The 23,462-nt window shown below is 40.5% G+C and overlaps 1 protein-coding gene across 1 annotated transcript in view; it reads right to left on the reverse strand.

Annotated features, from left to right (window-relative positions):
• The window catches only part of LOC115194486 (basement membrane-specific heparan sulfate proteoglycan core protein-like), a 138,089-nt gene that overhangs the window by 74,540 nt on the left and 40,087 nt on the right, over positions 1 to 23,462 (reverse strand). Inside the window, 1 exon segment of the mRNA XM_029754206.1 lies at positions 18,767 to 19,051. Coding sequence (XP_029610066.1) covers positions 18,767 to 19,051 — 285 coding nt within the window.

Genomic DNA, 23,462 nt, shown 5'->3' on the forward strand with positions numbered 1-23,462 from the left:
ACAGGGGCCCCACAAGGGTGCATCCTCAGTCAACTGCTGTACTCCCTGTATACCCACGACTGCATGGCCTCACACAGTTCCAACTCCATCATCAAGTTCACTGGCGACACAACAGTAGTAGGCCTGATTACCAAATGCGGCGAGACACCATACATTGAGGAGGTAGGCACTCTGCCGGTGTGGTGCCAGGTAAACAACCACTCCCTCACCTTCAGCAAAACAAAGGAGCTGATTGCGGACCTGATTGCGAACCAGGTTGGAAACGCCCCCATGCTCATCAACGGGGTCGCCGTGGAGGCGGTCAAAAACGTAAAGTTCCTTGGTGTACATATCTTAGAGGAGTTGAAATGGTCAAACCACACGGACACCGTGGTGAGGAGGGCTCGACAGCAACTCTTTAACCTCGGAGGCTGATGAAATTCTGCCTTTTCCCAAGGGGCCTCACAGTATTCTACAGGAGCACCATCAAGAGCATACTGTCGGGCTGCATTACAGCCTAGTATATCAACTGCATCACAGCCTGATACCGACAATTACCCTGCCCACACCCTAATGGACATTTGTATTTTTCATTGTCACAGTTGTAAATATGTATATATTATTTTTTGATGTTTTATTATTGTTTCACTTACACCTGAACTGTTGGATTTCAGAGCTTAAGTATTTCACGGTACACTGCAATTACATCTGTGACCTTATGCATGTGACTAAATAAACAACTAATCTAATCTAAATGCAACATGTCCTCACAAGCGTTTCGCCACACCCGCAATAACATCTGCTAAATATGTGTATGTGACCAATAAAAGGTGATTTGATTGAAACTCCCAATCTCTTGGTTCATGGCATTCCAATCTTCCACAGCACTGTTTCTGTGTCAATAACTGATTTCACCTGTATTCCTAAATGTTGAACTTACTGTAAATCTCAGCTTTGTTTAAAATACACTCAATAAAACCTATTATATTTATCATAGTTATTCAAAAGTAACATTAAAACAGAATAATATGCCCCACCAACATTAGACAATTTTACAGAAAATCCTCAAATTACTGAAGTAATTAAATTAAATCAATGATGACAGAATAGTCAGATTAACTGATAACTAAAATAGCAGTGCGGATGGCATTATTTTGCAAAGTGCAGAGATGTTTTATAGGTATAGATATAGGTAAATCATCTGTGGGGTACTTCTGAGAATGCAGAAGTACAGACTTTTTAGCACAGCAGAATGATCAGCGTACCCCAAATGTAGAGGTTGTGAGTTTCAAATCCCAGGTGGGGTCATATTGAAGTGATCATGTCAAATGTACAGCATGTCACTCACCTTAACTCCTACACCATTTAATTACATCCCTTGCAAAAAAGACTGTGCGGTTTCACATGAAAATTGCATTTTCACATGTGAAATAGCTGTTTTCACATGTGAAAACAAGAGACGTGAGGTAAAAGTTGAAACCATATGTTCACATGTATAAAATTCATATTAACACCACCTTTTCACGAGAGAAAAATTACGTTTCCACCTCACATGTGAACTGCAACAATTTCACGTTTGAAAAGCTTTCACATGGGAAAACCTAACACGTTTAGTTTCATGGTATCACATTGATATTGTGTATCCCCATGTTGTCACATTTATTTCACAAAAAAAAATGTTTTTCCCATGTGTAGTTTAATGTTATCACATGTCACTTTACATGCTGTCACATACAGTACCAGCAGCATACCACCCTTCATCCCACTGCTAGCTTGCCTCTGAAGCTAAGCAGGGTTGGCCTTGGACTGTCTCTGGATGGGAGACTGCAGGAAGTGGTGTTGCAGGGTCAGTAGGGGCCACTCTTCTCTCTGGTCTAAGGAGATCCCAGGGCAGTCAAGGTGACATGTCCCTGCTTAGGAGTCTTTTTGATAGGAAGTTAAATGGTTGACCTGATTCTCTGTGGTTATTAAAAATCCCATGGCACTTATTGTAAGACTAGGGATGTTAACCCTGGTGTCATGGCAAAATTCCCAACCTGGCCCCCTTCCATCATAGCCACCTAATCACCCCCCTCATTACTAATTGGCATAATACAGTGTCTTCATAAAGTATTCACACTCCTTGCCTTTTTCCACATTTTGTTGTGTTACAGCCTGAATTTCAAATTGATTAGATTGAGATGCATTATCACTGGCCTACACACAATACCCCATAGTTAATTAAAAATGAATTGCAGACATTTCTTGAGTCAATAAGTATTCAACCCCTTTGTTATGGCAAGCCTAAATAAGTTCAGAAGTGAATTGTGCATAACAAGTCACATAATAAGTTGCATGGACTCACTATGTGTGCAATGATAGTGTTTAACATGATTTTTGAATGACTACCTCATCTCTGTACCCCACACAGACAATTATCTCTTAGGTCCCTCAGTTGAGAAGTGAATTTCAAACAGATTCAACCACAAGACCAGGTTGTCCAAAAGAAAAAGAAAAAATAGACTTGAATATCCATTTGAACATGGTGAAGTTGGTAATTACACTTTGGATGGTGTATCAATACACCCAGTCACTAGAAAGATAGAGGTGTCCTTCCTCACTAACTTGCCGGAGAGGAAGGAAACTACTCAGGGATTTCACCATGAGGCCAATGGTGACTTTTTAAAAGAGTTAGAGTTAAATGGACATGATAGGAGAAAACTGAGGATCGATCAACAACATTGTAGTTACTCCACAATACTAACCTAATTGACAGAGTGAAAAGAAGGAAGCCTGTACAGAATACAAATATTCCACAACATGCATCCTGTTTGCAACAACGCACTAAAGTAATACTGAAAAAAATGTGGCAAAGCAATACCATTTTTTGTGCTGAATACAGAGTGTACTGGTTGGAGCAAATACAATACATTAATAATGAGTACCACTCTTCATATTTTCAAGTGGTGACTGCATTATGTTATGGGTATGCTTGCAATTGAGGACTGGGGAATTTTTCAGGATAAAAAATGAACACAGGCAAAATCCTAGAGAAAACCTGGTTGTCTGCTTTCCACCAGACCCTGGAGATGAATTCACCTTTCAGCAGGACAATAACCTAAAACACAAGGCTAAATCTACAATGGAGTTGCTTACCACGAAGATAGTCAATGTTCTTGAGTGGCCTCAGATACAGTTCTGACTTTATTTGAAAATCTATGGCAAGACCTGAAAATGGTTGTCTAGCAATGATCAACAACCAATTTGACAGAGCTTGAATCATTTAAAAAATAATAATGGGCAAATATTGCACAGTCTAGGTGTGGAAAACTCTTAGAGACTTACCCAGAAAAACTCACAGCTGTAATCGCTGTCAAAGTTGATTCTATAAAGTAATGACTCAGGGGTGTGAATAATTATGTAATTAAGATATTTCTGTGTTTCATTTTCAATACATTTGCAAACATTTCTAAAAACATGTTTCAATTTGTCATTACGGGTATTGTGTGTGGATGGGTGAGAAAAGTAAACAATTGAATACATTTTGAATTCAGACTGTAAAACAACAAAATGTGGAATTACTCAAGGGGTATGAATACTTTCTGAAGGCACTCTATCACTCTTCACCTCTCCACCTAATAGCTGATGTGTGGTGAGCGTTCTGACACACAAATGGTCGCTTTGCATCACCCAGGTGGGTGCAACACATTGCTGGTGGATGAGGTGAGTTTCCCCCTACTATGTAAAGCGCTTTGAGTACATCAGTTGGTAAAAAAGTGCTATATAAATTCAAAATATAACACAAAATATACTGTTATTTTATGACAATGTTTGTTAACAATATCAGTGTAAACAAACAATGTACATGAATGAATTCCCATAGCAACATTCCTCAGCTGTATACCACAACAAGTGGCAGGGTGGCCGTTTTGTGGTAGTTTCAATTACGGACTGCAGCTTTAAGAGACCAGAGACTTACCATGTCCTGCAATCCCATTTTAGTACCATTTACTAATAAGCATTTGCACTGTTTTATCAATAAGGAATAAAACACAAAAAAGCTAAAGCATAAAACTGTCTTAATTTACATGCATGTCTTATTCCTTTTTTCCATCAAAGGTTTAGTAAATCAGGCAAATAGTGTTCATACACAAACACACTCACTCAGTACTTACAGAGTAACACACAGAGCAAGGTGGGCTCCATTCTGTCCTGCCGACGATCTCTGAACTACAGTTCTTCTGACAAACCCCTCTACTTCCTATATGATGACAGATGGATTAGTTCACGTCTCTTTACCGTCACACAGAGAAATAGAGAGAGATCCTTTCTACATAAATGTACAAAGACAGTGAGAAAAAATAGTAGCGGTTAAAGCCGTGTTTATTTTCTGACCAACTTCTCTGTATGGCCCCACACTGCATGATGTCACACTGGTTCCTTCCTCTTTATTGGAGGAAAGGAGGATGGAACGAGAATAGAATAGATGCTTATAGGCCCTTTGCTAAGTTGTCTAGCAGCAAGCCTAGCCAGCTAACCTCAGTTGTTCCACTGCCCACACAGGAAATATAACAACTTCAGCCACCCCCTAACCTAACAGGGCTCCTGAGTGGCGCAGCGGTCTAAGGCACTGCATCTCAATGCTAGAGGCTTCACTACAGACCCTGGTTTAATTCCAGGCTGTTTCACAACCGGCCGTGATTGGGAGTCCCATAGGGTGCCTCACAATTGGCCCAGCGTCGTTAGGGTTTGGCTGGGGTAGGCAATCAATGTAAATAAGAATTTGTTCTTAACTGACTTGCCTAGTTAAATAAAGTTGTTTTTATAGCAAACACACGCCTGTGCACGCACCTGCACCTGCACATACACATGCACACACCATAGAGAATTGCTTTGTTCGCTAGGTTATAAACCATGCATGATGATAGCTGCCAGGACCTATTGCAGGGCTCTAAAATAAAACATTTCACTAGTAACAATAGTGCTCCCAAATGTTTTAAGTTAGGAGCACCACATTTTTATATTGATTGAGATACAGCCTATATTGGGCCTATATGAATTCTAGTTACTCTGGAAGCACATGTTGTGCCCTAGAAACTAATATGTAACACTTTAAAGACATTTGTTTATTATAAAAGCTAAAATGTGTATACAAATACCTGTCATTGAAATTACAGTAATTTGTGGATATTAGGATTCTAAAATGTGTAAAGGCACTATTTTCCTGTTGAGATGCATTACATTGAAAATTGTACACTGTCTCTTTAAAACGTCAGGTGACTGAACAAAGTGTAAACAAATGGTTAATGACGGGAGAGTAGTTTTAGAACAGCTCACGACATGGTATATGAATATAAAATGTGGTTCCGGCGATTCTCTATAGGGAGATAAAAATGTTGGTAATATGGGTCTTTTGAACTGGTTGGGCTAGAAGCTAGCCGCTTTCGCTGCGTTAATGGTCCCACCATGACGCTGACTAATCTGAACTCGCTTCTTTCTCTAGGGGAGTACCAGATAGCTGTCTGTGGCTCTGCCGCCTAATGAGGGTGAAGTAAACCACGACCCCCCCTTCTTCCCTAAGACCCAGAAGTAAATTAAGAAATTACTATACTGACTTATCTCTAGCTCAAAGGAGAGTGTTATCCATAACAGCGTCAAGTCGCCTTTGCCAAAAAAATCTCTCAGAATCCTTAAAAGGGCTGAGGGGCTTTAACAGTAAAAGCTGGAAACCTGTTCTCCCGTAGAACAGGGAAGCCAATATGGTTTCACCTGCCTTGTTGTATAGAGTAGCAGCGCCCTCTGATAGGAAAACGGAGGGGCGGCAGGTAGCCTAGCGGTTACAGCATTGGGACAGTAACTGAAAGGTTGGTTGTTTGAATCCCTGAGCCGTCAAGGTGGATAAATCTGCCGTTCTGCCCTTGAGTAAGGCAGTTAACCCCCACAACAACTGTTCCCCGGGCGCAGAAGACATGGATGTCAATTAAGGCAGTCCCCCTCACCACTCTGATTCAGAGGGTTTGGGCTCAATGCGGAAGCCACATTTCAGTTGAATGTGTTCAGTTCTGCAAATGACAAAGAAGCCCCTTGACTGTGATTGTTTGCGCCAACAGTTAGAGGCAAAAAGGGCCATGGTGAAGGGTGAAAGACATATTGCCCTCCTGCTCTGTGTTGGTGAGACTGGAGGGAGGGCTGACATGCTGAATCCATCCCTGGCTGAAAACATGAGAAAGTGCCAGGGGGAGAGTCTGAGGGAGGTGGGCGTTCGGGGGGAACAAAAAGTATGTGTCCTCCATTTTCTGATGTGAGCACAACACAGCCACTAAAGTCAATTGCTGCACAGAGAATTGGGTTTTGTCTTAGATTGATGCACTGGTTAGTCAATCGACTTCTAGGGGGTTGCAATAAACAGGGATCCAGTCAATCTGAGGAGAGCTTGAGAGTAATGCTCTTCGTAATAAAAAGTCAGAAAAAAAGTCAGAGGGCGGGAGAAAAAAATAAAACAAAAAGTCTATGTACAGTGAGTGCAAATGAGGTAAGATAAGGGAGTTAAGGCAATAAAGGTTATGGTGGCGAAGTAATTAAAATATAGCAATTAAACACTGGAATGGTAGATGTGCAGAACATGAATGTGCAAGTAGAGATACTGGGGTGCAAAGGAGCAAGATAAATAAATAAATAAATACAGTATGGGGATGAGGTAGAATAGATGGACTGTTTACAGATGGGCTATGTACAGGTGCAGTGATCTGTAAGCTGCTCTGACAGCTGTTGCTTAAAGCTAGTGAGGGAGATATGAGTCTCCAGCTTCAGAGATTTTTGCAGTTCGTTCCATTCGTTGGCAGCAGAGAACTGGAAGGAAAGGCGACCAAAGTAGGAATTGGCTTTGGGGGATATCAGTGAGATATTCCTGCTGGAGCGCATGCTACGAGTGGGTTATGCTATGGTGACCAGTGAGCTGAGATAAGGTGGGGCTTTACCTAGCAGAGACTTGTAGATAACCTGTAGCCAGTGGGTTTGGCGGCGAGTATGAAGCGAGGGCCAACCAACGAGAGCGTACAGGTCGCAGTGGTGGGTAGTGTATGGGGCTTTGGTGACAAAACGGATGGCACTGTGATAGACTGCATCCAATTTGTTGAGTAGAGTGTTGGGGCTATTTTATAGATGACATCGCCGAAGTCGAGGATCGGTAGGATGGTCAGGGTATGTTTGGCAGCATGAGTGAAGGATGCTTTGTTGCGACATAGGAAGCCGATTCTAGATTTAATTTTGGGTTGGGGATGCTTAATGTGAGTCTCGCAGGAGAGTTTACAGTCTAACCAGACACCTAGGTATTTGTAGTTATCCACGTATTCTAAGTCAGAGCTGTCCAGAGCAGTGATGCAGGACGGGCGGGCAGGTGTGGGCAGTGAACGATTTAATTACATGCATTTAGTTTTACTTGCATTTAAGAGCAGTCGGAGTCCACGGAAGGAGAGTTGCATGGCATTGAAGCTCGTCTGGAGGTTAGTTAACACCGTGTCCAAAGAGGGGCCAGAAGTATACAGAATGGTGTCGTCTGCGTAGAGGTGGATCACAGAATCACCAGCAGCAAGAGCGACTTCATTGATATATACAGAGGAGAGAGTCTGCCCGAGAATTGAACCCTGTGGCACCCCCATAGAGACTGCAAGAGGTCTGGACAACAGGCCCTCCGATTTGACACACTGAACTCTATCAGATAAGTAGTTTGTGAACCAGGCGAGGCAATTATTTGAGAAACCAAGGCTGTCGAGTCTGCCAATAAGAATGTGGTGATTGACAGAGTTGAAAGTCTTGGCCAGGTCGATGAATATGGCTGCACGGTAATGTCTCTTATCGATGGCGGTTATGATATCGTTTAGGACCTTGACCGTGGCAGATTCTTCTGAGAGTAGGCGTTCCTATAAATTCCCATTTAGAGTTACTGAAACGAATCATTGAAAGAGAACCTAAAATATATGGTTATTTTATTGCAATTATTGTAAACAACGTAGATTAATGAATTTCCCTAGCCCTCAGGCATATACTACAACAAGTGGAAGGGTGAACGTTTTGTGATAGTTTGAATTAGGGACTGAAGCTTTCGTAAATGTTCATACATTTCAAATGTTCTGTACACAGAGTACAGAGACCAAAATAACCAAAACACCACTCATTAATCTCTTAGTACAGTTTGCTATAACTGTAGCGACGGAACTCTCAACCATTTACAAAAATCACAACTTGATACTAGAACACATCCAACAAATATAGCATTTTTCATTCATTGTCATTGACAGCACATTCAGCAACCACTGAATTAGCGCTACTCTTTAGTTCCTGAGTGGTGACCTGGTTAAATGCACACCACACCACCACACCATCTGCTATACAAGCTCAGGTTCTCACAGAGATGCTACTTCAATGTAGGGTGGTCATTCACCCCCACCTCATATACAGATATATGATCTTAACTATATTGTCACAGCAAAATAATCCTCAGCAACTGGATTTAAACATTTAGTCCATAATGTTGCTTGATTGGTGGTTAGGCTATTAGCTGGCCAAAAGTAGGCTACATGAAAAGTGCAATACCGTTAATTTAGTTTTCAGTTAATTTATGTAAATTACAAAGCTTATCTGCATTTCCTGTGGTGCAGGACAAATCTTAGCAACAAAAGAGTGATTAAATTAAGATCCTACATCTGTAGACCTATACTATATTTGCTGAAATCCCACTTTAGTACCATTTATTAATGAGCATTTGCACTGGTTTATCAATTAGGGATAAAACACACACAACATCTAAAGCATTGAAACTGTCTTCATTTACATTGTGTTATTCCTTTTTTCCATCAAAGGCTTAGTAAATCAGGTAATTAGTGTTCATACACAAACACACTCACTCAGTACTTACAGAGTAACACACAGAGCAAGGTGTGCTCCATTCTGTCCTGACGATGATCTCTGAACTACAGTTCTTCTGACGAACCCCTCTACTTCCTATATGATGACAGATGGATTAGTTCATGCCTCTTTACCGTCACACAGAGAAATAGAGAGAAGCATTCTACAGAAATGTACAAAGACTGTGAGAAAAAAGAGTAACAGTTGCTGGTGAGTTTATTTTCCGACCAACGTCTTGTGATTAGCTACATGACCTCACTCTGGTTCCTTCCTCTTTATTGGATAGAAGGAGGATGAAATGAGAATAGATACCCGAGATGAGATCAGAGCTGTAGTTTGATATCAGAATGTGCAGATGGTTGTTTAATTTTTGCACCCACAATGCACAGAAAGATAGATAGATATCTATCTAGATATCCCTTACTGAGTGTAGGCCTCCCTACAAGCCTAGGGTGCTGACCTAAGTTGTTCCTCAGCCCACAAATAGATATCTTCACCCCCACCTCCTTCCTCCTCCTCAACCCCTCTCTTCACACACACTACTGATTTGTAGTAGCATGTGTCAAAACCACAGTCAGCTAGCTAACTCCATCATTACTCAGATGGTTCTGATGGATATGTTTAGTTAAATACTAACCACATAGATATGTCGTTGTTATTGTGTTGTTTATGTGATGTGTATCAGGGTAATTGTTCATGTATTTTGCATGTGCTATTTAGTGCGTGTGTGTGTGTGTGTGTGTGCGTCAGAGGTATACACATGCATTACCACAAACCAGAGATGGGAGGAGTTTCAAAGCTGGGAAACTGGGTACATGAATAAAAACATTTTAGCGTTTCCCAATTTATTCCAACAATTTACCTCTAAGTGTATGAACATGTATTGTTGTAGAGTGTAGTGTGTGACACACGTACAACATGTGAAGGAGCAAACCTAAATAGAGAGAGAAAGGTTACAGGGGAAAAGCAGTCAGACTTCTCCTTTAGTGGGTATAGCCAGGTAAACATCTGGGGTTTCTTATCGCCCCCTTCAGGGACAGGCCTGTAACTACTCCACATTCTAGTGGATCACAATATAGAAACTAATATGATCATTGGTCACATAGCAACAGCATAAGCCCTCAGTCTACTGGGTCTGCCCTCTTATTCCTTCCTCTCTCTATCTCATCATAATAGTACAGACATGGAACACTTCTGTATGGGTTCATATCAGTAGAAGTCAATCTGAATGTGGTTTACAGAAGACTGACAGCAATATGGTGCGTAGAGATTTATTTAGAAAGTGTTGCTTTACATAATAAGATGTTTCAACTCAGAAAAACAGAGTAAAATGAATTTTTACTTAAATCAAGTTATATTTCAAAGCAAATCAATGATGTGGGGAATCAGCACTTTTTATTTGATATAAGAGAATTAATACAAAACACAACACACCTTCTCCATTTTAAGTTCCATACCGGAACATTCATCTGGCTCCTATAACAACTACTGAAACCATTTTACGAAATACTTACATGTTGGACATGTTTTACAGCAGATATACCCTTTTTTTACAAAATACTTACACAGTATTTCAAAATGAATATAGTCAAAAGTAAGTGGAGTTTAAAGGTAGACTCAGTGATATGACGTAGATGTAGAAAGTAAACTGCATAGTGGTTCAATTTCCACAACAACTAAGAGCGTTGAAGCATGAGGCTCAACTTCTCCTCTGTTTTGATCCTGTGGCTACGACACTGTGAACAGAGTGAAGTGAACCCGTGCATATGGGCAGATACTGTGTGTGAATGAAGTCCTGCATCTCGCTCATCTCAATATCTGCAGTGCTACTCTTGGCATCGTAATTTCGCTGAGTCTACCTTTTATACAAAAATAAGCATTAGAACTGCATTATGTAAATATACATTTTAAATAACAAACTATAGCTACGTATTCCATCTTAACTGTTATAGTAGGTTGACCAACCAAGTATAAACACATCTTTAGTATTTTAAATTAAAATGAAAAACTGAAAAGATTCACGTACTGTATATATCCACCTGCATGTAAAAAGTATGACATTATTTAAAATACAACATATACAGCAGGAAGTACACTATTGTTCAATTAACAAACTGAAATAAAGACAGATAAGAGTCATATTTGAAGAAAAATCTATATCAATCAACAATAACAAAGGAAAGCATACAATCCTCCAAAAGCTGAAATTGTCAACTTACAAAATCATAACATTCAGCATTTGTGAAATTCCATTCAGTGATATTAAACTCAGTAAACACTATCATATATCAATGGTAAAACCTTAACAATCATAAAAGTGGTTGTTCAGCTTACAGTTCATACTGTAATGATCACACTGATGATTCATTCTGTTCAATGACATCATCACATGGTATCTGGTCTTGAAGAGATTTGACTGTTGAACACAAACCTACAGGAATATAATGGATGGAAAGTAGCACTAGAGTTAAACTGATCCAACTGCTCTTTCAACTGTACACAGTTATACAATGTAACCAATCAGAGAGCATGACATAAAGAAGGAGATAATCAAGCTGGATAAGCTGATTGTAAATACACTGAAAGAAAGTTCTCACCTCGAGCCCTGCAGCATTTCACCATCAGCACGATGGACACCAGTAGAAATGGAGACATCACCAGTAGACCACACAGCAGCCTGGTCAGAGAGATGGAGACAACGGAACCTGGAGGGACTAGAAAAACACTTGTTTTACCATCAAGACACTTGAACACAAACACTGCTCTTCTCACATGCACACACACTGCTCTTCTGACCTCTCACTGTCACCCAGCTCTCTGGTGATTCTCCTTCATCAGATTTACACTTATAGAATCCTTCATCTGACTTGGATACTGTAGGGATGGTCATCTCTCCTGTGGTCTCATTCTTGATGAGTACTCCATCTTTGTAGAAATCAGTCTTGAGTTTAGGATTTGTTTCCTGATATCTAAATGTACAAGTCAGAGTCACAGAGTCTCCTTCAGTCACGGGATGGACAGGACTCTCTAGGATCACATCACCATCTGTGTAACATAATATATCAATAATACTGAATATCTGGAGTCATCACTCACAATACATCAACATCTTATGAGCTTGTGTTTTATTTTATGAGACGCAATCAATCAGTTACAGAATGAAACATAACATGCATTGAAATGTAAAAACGCTAGTGAATGTTGTACAATAGATGTACCATTTACTGTGATGTTGACAGCATTACTGTACTCTCCTGATCCAGACTCACACCAGAACACTCCACTGTACCATGTGTATGTGTAGCTGATGGTACATGTGGACCCTGTTACTGATCCCCAGTTAGAGACACACCCTGACTCTACTCCTCTCTCTGTGTATCTCATCAGTCTCCATCCAGTAGAGTTCCCCTTCTCCTCACAGCTCAGTGAGAGAGACTTTGATCTAAAGTGTTGAGTTGTGTTGGGATTTACTGTAAGAGACACTGAAGGGTGCAGATCTGAAACAAAGAGAGACAGAGTCAAACCTATAGTTATATAGACACATGAGGGTGACTTAAATATAATTCAATACCGTTTCAACACAGTTAGTTACCTCCTGACCAGATAAACTGAGGTTCACTGTAGAGTGTATGATAGACTGGGTCTCCTCTCCCAGCTCTACACACATATCCTCCTGTGGGAGTAGCACCAGCAGGGATCAGAGTGTAGGAGTCTTCACTAGTCACATTGTCAGATAGGGGCTGTAGAGAGTAAGACTTGTCTGATAGGGAGGGTAACCCAGCTCTGTAGGGAACAGTCCTGTACCAGGAGAACCTCCAGCCTGTAGACATCTTGTCAACTTCACATCTCAGAGACATTGAGTCTCCAGGGTTCAGCCACTGAGGAGAGATACTCAGGACAGGTTGGGGTTGATCTGTGATCAGTCAGAGGACATGTTTCAGTTTTAACTTTCAGTCTTAGCAATGAGTCTAGTTACACATGGAGATGTTTACATGATTAGATAGACTTACCAGACACAGTCAGTTGTACAGCATCACTGGTCTTGGAGAACTTGTTTCCCTTTACACCCTCACAGGTATATTGGCCACTCCAAAATGTGTTGACAGGACTGATTCTGTACTCAGGCTTTGTGTTAGAGTAGACTGAATAACCATTCTTATACCATCTGTACTGCCAGTCAGTGTCTCCTCCTCCCTGTATGTCACATCTCATAGTGACAGTCTCTCTAATGAATATCTGGGTCCAGTTGGGTTGGAGGATCAGAACAGCAACAGGTCTCTCTGCACAGACACAACTAACTGAATAAACAGTTGCACTATAGCTTCAAGTTAGCTATCATTGTTGTGATACAGTAAACAGACAACATATTATACCATAGATTACTGTCTATCCATATAAAATAACAACCATTGATCATAAAACTGTTTTAGACTCACCAGTAATGTTTATCTGTACTGGGTCACTGTACAGGGTGTAGTAGACTGGGTCTCCCCTCCCAGCTCTGCACCAGTACTGTCCTCCATCAGAGACATTGACCCAGCTGAGTGTGTAGGAGTATCCAGAGGTTGTGGTTACTGGTGTAGAGTCTGGTCTGTGTCTGTACCAGTAAAACTTCCATCCAGAAGACTCTACAGTACAGCTCAGTGTCACACTGTCTCCTGTGAATATGTTCTCTTTGTTTGAAGTCAGTGTGGTCTTTGGCTGATAATCTGTTGGTATTTCAATGGGTTTGAGTGATAAGATAATAACAACAACAACTAAAGTTCTCACTATTCACAGTAACAGTGACATCATCACTGATGGATGAAGATGTGGGTCTGGATCTTCTCTCTCCCTGACACCAGTAGAGACCCTGGTCAGACTCAGTAACTCTACTGATGGTGGATCTAGTATTAAGGTATTTATACTGGGACAAGCTAATCTCACTGTTGTCTTTGTACCATTTATAGCTCCAGTCACTGTAAGACCCAGCTGAACACGTCAGAGTGACTGTTTCTCCGGGGTACACAGGGTTTGGATTTACGGTCACTGTAGTTTCAGGCAGAGCTGAGAGAAAAGAGCACTGAATATCAAAACATATGGAAACCTTAGAAACTTCCATCGATTTAGCGGTGTTGGGATCAGCTAAACTTTGAACATTGAGATATTAAATGAATGGTAGGAAATGAAAGAGACTGGGTTATGTTAGAAGTTAATGGTTCTCAGAAGAAAGAGGAAGGCTTTGGAATGTGTTTGATAGAGGAGAGAGATGTGTTGATACAGGGGAGACAGATGGACATCTGTGTATTAGATGAAAGAGGGGTTGAGGTCAGGAGGTGAGGACAGATTCTCTTAAGAGAGTAATAAATGTTTGGAATCCAGCGGTTTTGGAAAGTTCATTATTGGTGTATGTTGAATTTAAAGCTAGAATAGTTAGTTGCTACATCCATTTTTGGACTTATAAATGAATGATAATGTATACCGGTATTGATTCTTGAAGAATATAATCTGGTTTTACTCCAATGTTTGTAAACAATGTAAATGTAAACAAACAATGTAAAGCCTCAAAGCAATGTTAAAACTATCATTTGTTTATGGATCATTCTACAGAAGTGGTGCACATTGGGGCTTTACATTTGTTTTCTAATTTGTATCCTATTTTTCCCAACTTTCAACACACGTCTTCCAACATCTGTCAGATAGACATATATACTTCTCACACACTTTGTTTGTATTGTAAACCTGAATTCCTTACCACCACACTAAACTGGTCACTACAGAAACATAGTGAAATAGAAGCAGTAAAGGAGCACCATGCACAGTAGTGGTCATTTTGATTAACCTATTACAGATTCATTTTAGAAACTGTATTTGCATAACAAATTAACTAAACAGTAAAAACATGATTTTTAACTAATTTTCAAAACCTTTAAATTGAATTTGAGAAATATAATCTCTATTGTTCTTTGTAAAATGTTCAATGTTGATTGTATTAATCTGGAACTTGTTGATTGATTTAATTACTTATGCATCTAATTACTTTTGTTGTTAGATATTTAATTATCACTTTTCCTATCATTATTTTGTAAAAATAGCAGGTGTTTCGGTGTAAGATTTCAAAAATAGAGAAAGCTAGATGTATAAAACTCATTATACTATAAACATTGCCATTGACGGGTTCCACCATTTAAAAGTAGTCAACTGGGTGGGGATTTCTATGGTGTGGGAGTGATCAGCCAATGATCAGAGAGTATTGTCTTCCACCAATTGGGTTGCCTCATAGAGAAAGATAGAGGACTCTAGTGCCAAAAGCATGTTTTTTCATGGGCAGCACTATTGAGGACTTTGACAATTTTTAAGTATTCAACTGGGTTGGACTTCCTATGGGTTACGAAAGGATCACATAATTCCATACAGGTCATTAGGGGGGATACCCAATTAATTATAATCGTGAGTAAACATTCCATAACTGCAGGTGGCAGTAAATCGCCAACCTTGACTTTATACCTGTCCAAACACACTAGGTGGCAGTGTACACCCTTTCAATTTGTTTGCCAACTCATAGAAGTAGTAGAAGACAGTTGATGATTTCTAAATAGAGATGGCCTCAATGAAGCTGCCCATGCTCTCATAGATGCCATAATGGGACATACAGGTAGACAATGAGGCAATGTCTTTCTAAGTCCATGGGTTGCCTATGGTTTGTAAACCAAGTTTAAGACCAGAACATTGGTCCCAATATCCAGAACCAGTGAATTGAGACCATAACAAGTTAAATACCAAATGCGTGTGTTCTTTAGTGGTCTCAAGACCAAGACCACTAGATCCCGAGTGGTCTCAAGACCACTAGATCCCGAGTGGTCTCAAGACCAAGACCACTAGATCCCGAGTGGTCTCAAGACCAAGACCACTAGATCCTGAATGGTCTCAAGACCAAGACCACTAGATCCCGAGTGGTCTCAAGACCAAGACCACTAGATCCCGAGTCCATGGGCCCTTTCTTCAATCGTAAGAAACTCAAGTAGATTAAACTTGAGTACAGTAGAACACAGTAGAGTACAGTAAAGTAGAGTACAGTAGAGTAGGGTACAGTACAGCAAAGCACAATACAGTAGAACAAGTAGGGTACAGCTCAATAGAGCACAGGTGAGCACAGTACAATCGGGGTGGCAGGTAGCCTAGTGGTTGGAGCGTTGGACAAGTAACCAAAAGGTTGCAAGATCGAATCCCCAAGATGACAAGGTAAAAATCTGTTGTTCTGCCCATGAACAAGGCAGTTAAACCACTGTTCCTAGGCCGTCATTGAAAATATCAATTTGTTCTTAACTGACTTAAAGAGAGAGTAGGGTACAGTTCAGTAGAGCACAATACAATTGAGTAGGGTACCGTTCAGTTGAATACAGTACAATACATTAAATTAGAGTACAGTAGAGTAGGGTTTAGCTAAGTAGAGCACAGTACAGTAGAGAAGGGAACAGTAGAGTAGGGTTCAGTACAGTAGAGGACAGTGCAAGAGGGTTTAGTTAAGTTGAGCACAGTACAATAGAGTAGGTTACAGTTCAGAAGAGCACAGTACAATAGGGTAGGGTACAGTACAGCACAGTAGAGTAGGGTACAATAGAGCAGGGTACAGTAAATAGAGTAGTGTATTGTTCAGTAGAGCGCAGTACAATAGAGTAGGGTACAGTACGGTAGAGTACAGTAGAGTAGGGTAACAGTACAGTAGGGTACAGAAGAGCAGGGTGCAGTTCAGTAGAGCACAGTACAGTAGAGTAGGGTACAGTTCAGTAGAGTACAGTACAATAGAGTAGGGTGTAGTTCAGTAGAGCACATTACAACAGATTAAGGTACAGTTCATTAGAACACAGTGGAATACTTTCAAGTAGTGTACTGTAGAGTAGGGTACAGTTCAGTTGAGCACAGTACACAAGAGTAGGGTACAGTTCAGTAGAGCACAGCAGAATAGAGTAGGGTACAGTACAGTAGGGTAGAGTACAATAAATTACAGAACAATATGCAGTGTAGTACAATATATACAGTACAGTGCAGCAGAATAGGGTACAGTTCAGCAGAGCACAGCACAACAAAGTAGGGTACAGTACAGTAGACGCAGTGCAATTAAGTAGGGTTTTGTTCAGTAGAGTACAGAGCAATAGAGTAGGGAACAGTACAGTAGAGCACATTACAACAGAGTAGGGTACAGATCAGTAGAACACAGTACAATACATTCAACTAGAGTACAGTAAAGGAGGGTACAGTACAATAGAGCACAGTACAACAGAGTAGGGTACAGATCAGTAGAACACAAAACAGTACACTCAAGTAGAGAAGAGCAGATTAGGGTTTAGCTCAGTAGAGCACAGTACAATAGAGGAGGGTTCAGTTCAGTAGAGAACAGTACAATAGAGTAGAGTACAGTTCAGCAGAACACAGTACAATACATTCAATTAGAGTACAGTAGAGTACAATAGAGTAGGGTACAGTACAGTACAGAACAATAGAGAACAGTACAGTAGAGTAGGGTACAGTACAATAGAGTACAGTACAATATAGTAGGGTACAGATCAGTAGAGCGCAGTACAACAGAGTAGAGTACAGTTCAGCAGAACACAGTACAATACATTCAATTAGAGTACAGTAGAGTACAATAGAGTAGGGTACAGTTCAGTAGAGCACAGAACAATAGAGTTGGGTACAGTTCATTAGAGTACAGTACAATAGAGTAGGGTACAGCAGAGTAGGGTAAAGTACAGTAGAGCAGGGAACAGTAGAAAAAATTGTCTGTCCTCGGTTGAAACTCTAACTACTGCGTTCCAAACTGCTTCTAGAAGCAAACTAAGCACAATAAATGTTCGTCGGGTGCTTCATGATATGGTTTTCCATGGCCGAGAAGCCGCACACAAGCATAAGATAACCAATACAATAGAGCAGGGTACAGTTCAGTACAGCACAGTACAGTAGGTTAGGGTACAGTTCAGGAGAGCACAGTACAATAGAGTAGGGTACAGTTCAGTTGAGCACAGGACAATAGAGTAGGGTACAGTACAGTAGAGCACAGTGCAATAGAGTAGGGTACAGTTCATCAGAGCACGGTACAGCAGATTAGGGTACAGTACAATACAATAGAGTAGGGTATTGTTCAGTAGAGCACAGGTCAGTAGTGTAGAGTACAGTACAATAGAGTAGGGTACAGAACAGTAGAGCAGAGTGCAATAGAGTAGGGTACAGTACAGTAGAGCACAAAACAATAAAGTAGGGTACAGTACAGTAGAGTACTGTACAATAGAGTAGGGCACAGTTCAGTAGAAAACAGTACAGTAGGGTAGAGTTCAGTAGAGCACAGTACAATAGAGTAGGGTACAGTTCAGTAGGGGAAAATACAATAGAGTAGGGTACAGTTCAGTAGAGTAGTGAATAGTAGTAGTGTTTTGGTCAAATAGATGTCAGTGTTTGGGTTCTTAGAGGGTTGGAGCCCCCTGTTGGCTATTCATCTCAATACTCTACTCTTTTTCCTGAAGTGTCCACTACCCACATGGTGGTCCTCTGTAACACAGTTGGTAGAACATGGACCATGCAACATTAACATGTAGATGTGCTGCCCGTGTTGTAACAGACACCATAATGGTACAGATACAAAGATGAAACCTCTATATAAATGTTTTCCTTTATGTTCAAACATGAAGTTTAGGAGTCAGTGTACAGGACAGACTCCTCTCAATAGAAATAGGTGTATAAACAATGACTCTGTACTGTACTAAATTAACAATATGTTTGTTATTTCTTTTGAGTTTGGAGACTTCACAGAACAATACTGTCCCAACACTGTACCAACACTGTACCAACACTGTACCAATACTTTAACTAAGAATTCTGACTCAATATAAATAGTGGCCATCTTTATGACAAAAAACACAAAGTAACTCACCTTTTACAGTGAGAGTGACAGGATCACTAGGTTGTGAAGATGTGGGTCTAGACACTCTGTTCCCTTCACACCAGTAGGGACCCTGGTCAGACTCAGCAGCTCTACTGATGGTGAGGGTGTCTCCTGTTATAGTGTGTCTGACAGACTTGGATACTACATTATCATTCCTGTCTTTGTACCACTGAAAGTTCCAGCTACTGTCAGACCCTACTGAACACGTCAGAGTGACTTTCTCTCCAGTGTATGCAGGGTTTGGCTTTACAGTCAGAGTAGTTTTGGGAAGAGCTGAGGAAACACACAACATATGTTTTTAAAACAACTAAACAGCATCCTTAAAATGGGGCCCAATGTCAAGTGGTTATAAGAACAGAGGCATTGATCTGGACTGGGTGTTAACCATCTGTACTCCCAGTCAGTGACTCCTCCCCCCTGTATGTCACATCTGAGAGTGACAGACTCTCCACTGAATATCTGGGAGCTGTTGGGGTCTATGGTCAGAACAGCCTTTGCCACTCCTGCTCACAATCAAACCAGCATGATACATGTTATTTCGAGAGACTAAAAACTCAAAATATGTCCAGCCAAAATCAACTTTAAAAATCACAAATAAAGAAATAGGATGAAGCATTAAGAGATGGAGGCTTGATGAAGTGAACAAATATCTACCATCATCATCTTCAGAGTGTCCAGAGTTGATGTGTGTATTCAGCACTACAACAAAGAAAGTCACATTGCACCAATATTAGCTTGAAATAAATAACAACTTGCCATTTTCATGGTACTGATTACCACATCTGTCCTGAACTTATTTTAAACGTGCAATCTGAGATTTCTACATAGATTTTTGCACTTTTAAAATTAATAGCCATTCATAATAGCCATTTTTAAACAGTATAAATTTTAATTGCCTCAGCTTATCATTACGGAAAAAACATGATTTCACGTGTGAAATGTCCACGTTTTGCATTTATAAAATATAATTTCACATGTAAAACCATGTAACTGAACTGAATGACAACCGACCCATAGCACTCACTTCTGTCATTATGAAGTGCTTCGAGAGGCTTGTTAAAGACGTGAAATTCAGGTTGTCACAACTGTCATATCCCATCATAACACAAAATATACTGTTATTTTATGTCAATGTTTGTGAACAACGTCAGTGCAAACAAACAATGTACATTAATTCCCCTAGCCCCATTCTTCATCCGTTTACAACAAGTGGCAGGGTGGACGTTTTGTGGTAGTTTAAATGGCCACTGACTTACCATGTCCTGCAATCCCAAATTAGTACCATTTACTAATGAGCATTTAAACTGTTTAATCAATAAGGAATAAAACACAAAAAAGCTAAAACATAAAACTGTCTTAATTTAGATGAATGTATTATTTATTTTTCCATCAAAGGCTTAGTAAATCAGGTAATTAGTGTTCATACACAAACACACTCACTCAGTATTTACAGAGTAACACACAGATCAAGGTGGACTCTATTCTGTCCTGCCGACGATCTGAACTGAACTACAATTCTGACAAATCCTTCGACTTCCTATATGATGATTAATTCACGCCTCTTTACCGTCACACAGAGGAGTAGAGAGAAAAGCATTCTACAGAAATTAACAAAGACTGTGAGAAAAAAATAGTTGTGTTTAAAGGCGTGGTTATTTTCTGACCAACTTCTCTGTATGGCCCCAAACTGCATGATCTCACACTGGTTCCTTCCTCTTTATTGGAGGAAAGGAGGATGGAATGAGAACAGAATAGATGCTTATAGGCCCTTTGCTAAGTTGTCAGGTTTCAATACTACCCAGCTAATTTCAGTTGTTCCACTGATCAACAAGTAAATTTAACAACTTCAGCCTCCACCACTTAACAAACATACACGTACGCACTTACGTGCATCCACCCGCACATACACACACACATGCATGCGTGTGTGTCCTTAGACACAACACAACAGCTATGGATAAACTGTGGTGAACTTTCTATCCGTCTAAAAGATCCTGCAAGGAGCATAGGACCATGGAAAACAGAGAGTAGGAAGGAACAACCTGTTTAGTTACACCACTTCTCCAAGAGAAAGTCAACAAGTGTAAAACAGAGAGTGTACATACGGGGCTGACACTTCTCCAAGAGAAAGTCAACAAGTGTAAAACAGAGAGTGTACATACGGGGCTGACACTTCTCCAAGAGAAAGTCAACAAGTGTAAAACAGAGAGTGTACATACGGGGCTGACACTTCTCCAAGAGAAAGTCAACAAGTGTAAAACAGAGAGTGTACATACGGGGCTGACACACTTCTCCAAGAGAAAGTCAACAAGTGTAAAACAGAGAGTGTACATACGGGGCTGACACTCTTCTCCAATAGCTTGTCTCTTTCCCTTCTTTCTTTTCTCTATTCTTTAACCTTTCTCCCCGGCTCTGCCCCGAGGGATAAAGTATCTGGGTGAGGATTGTCACGCCCTGATCTGTTTCACCTGTTCCTGTGATTGTCTCCACCCCCTCCAGGTGTCGCTTATTTTCCCCAGTGTATTTATCCCTGTGTTTCCTGTCTCTCTGTGCCAGTTCTTCTTGTATGTTTAGTCAAGTCAACCAGAGTGTTTTTCCCGTACTCCTTTTGCTATTCTCCTTTTTCTAGTCCTCCCGGTTTTGACCCTTGCCTGTTTCTGGACTCTGTACCAGCCTGCCTGACTATTCTGCCTGCCTTGACCACGAGCCTGTCTGCCACTCTTTACCTCCTGGACTCTGATCTGGTTTTGACCTTTTTGCCTGTCCACGACCATTCTCTTGCCTACCCCTTTGGATTATTAAACATTGTAAGACTCCAACCATCTGCCTCCTGTGTCTGCATCTGGGTCTCGCCTTGTGCCTTGATAGAGGATAGACCATTTCTTTGTTCGCTATGGTACAGTATTAACCCTGCATGACAATAGCATGCCATTTTTCATTGGTAACACTGGTGATCCTAAAAAGTTAGGAGCACCACATGAAATTTAGTAGCACCAGAAAATAATGTGTTATATTGATTGATATACAGCTTATATTTGGCCTATATGATATCTAGCTACTTTTGAAGCACATATTGTGCCCAGGAAACAAATATGTAACACTGTAAACACATTGGTTTATTATAAAAGTTAAAATGTGTATATGAAAACCTGTCATTGAAATTGCAGTAATTTCTGGAATATTAGGATTCTACATTGTGTAAAAACAAAATTTTCCTATTGAGTTGTATTACATAGAAAATTGTACACTGTCTCTCTAAAACGTCAGGTGACTGAACAAAGTGTAAACCAGGTATTCCCAAACTGGGGTACGCGCAATGCCGTCGGGGGTACGCCAAATAAAAAAAAAAATAATTCTTCACATTTTCAAACAGTCCATATATATTTTCCATTTGGGTGAGTTTTTTTCTCTCGCCTGAGTAGCCTCGTTCCACTGCCAAAAATGAAATGAAACCATCTAGTGTTCAGCAAAATAACAACAATGTCAAATACACGTAGCCTAGTCAAATAATTAACATCCGATCACATTAACCGTTACACTCTCACGGGAATTCCACTAACGGTCCGTATGTAGACAAACGTAGCTGCTGCTCACTCTGTTTGCCATTGATAAATGGTTCAAAGTAAGGCCCGGGTCCAGAGACACATAGCAGCTATACTGGTAGTATAGCTACGAGCAGTACTGCACCTGCACCTGTCGATGACACAAGTTGTTCTGCTTCCACGAGCACATCCAATGCCAGCATCAGTAATTCTACATTTGTTGCGTTACAGCTGGATGTTGCGTTACAGCTCAAGGTTTATGTCGGTTACGGTTATGGGGGGTCAATTAAGGAAGACATCCTCTTCTGCAAACCACTGGAAACCAGGACAACAGGAGAGGATATTTTTAAAGTACTGGACAGGCCTGACAATGTGGGGCAGAACCTGTTATGAGCCTCACATTTTTAGCAAAAAATAAATAAATGCAAATATATATATTATTTTTTTTTGGGGGGGGGGCTTGCCTGTTTTGCATGTTATTTTGGCATTAATATGTGTCATATATCAGTTTGCAAACATTGTAAAAAATATATAATTCAGTTTATTAAGCCGCATACAAACATGGGCTGTGTCCGAATACCCATACTAACATACTAATGAGTATGTACTATATAAAATCAGGAAAAAAAGGAAACGTCCTCTCACTGTCAACTGCATTTATTTTCAGGAAACTTAACGGGTAAATATTTGTATGAACATAAAAAGATTCAACAACAGATATAAACTGAACAAGTTCCACAGACATGGGACTAACAGAAATGGAATAATGTGTCCATGAACAAAAGGGGGGGTTCAAAATCAAAAGTAACAGTCAGTATCTGGTGTGGCCACTAGCTGCATTAAGTACTGCAGTGCATCTCCTAATGGACTGAACCAGATTTGGCCGGTTCTTGCTGTGAGATGTTACCCTACTCTTCCACCAAGGCACCTGCAAGTTCCCGGACAATTCTGGGGGGGAATGACCCTAGCCCTCACCCTCCGATCCAACGGGTCCCACACATGCTCAATGGGATTGAGATCTGGGCTCTTTGTTGGCCATGGCAGAACACTGACATTCCTGTCTTTCAGGAAATCACGCACAGAACGAGCAGTATGGCTGGTTGCATTGTCATGCTGGAGGGTCATGTCAGGATGAGCCTGCA

The sequence above is a fragment of the Salmo trutta genome, chromosome 5, assembly GCF_901001165.1.
Source record: "Salmo trutta chromosome 5, fSalTru1.1, whole genome shotgun sequence".
NCBI lineage: Eukaryota > Metazoa > Chordata > Actinopteri > Salmoniformes > Salmonidae > Salmo > Salmo trutta.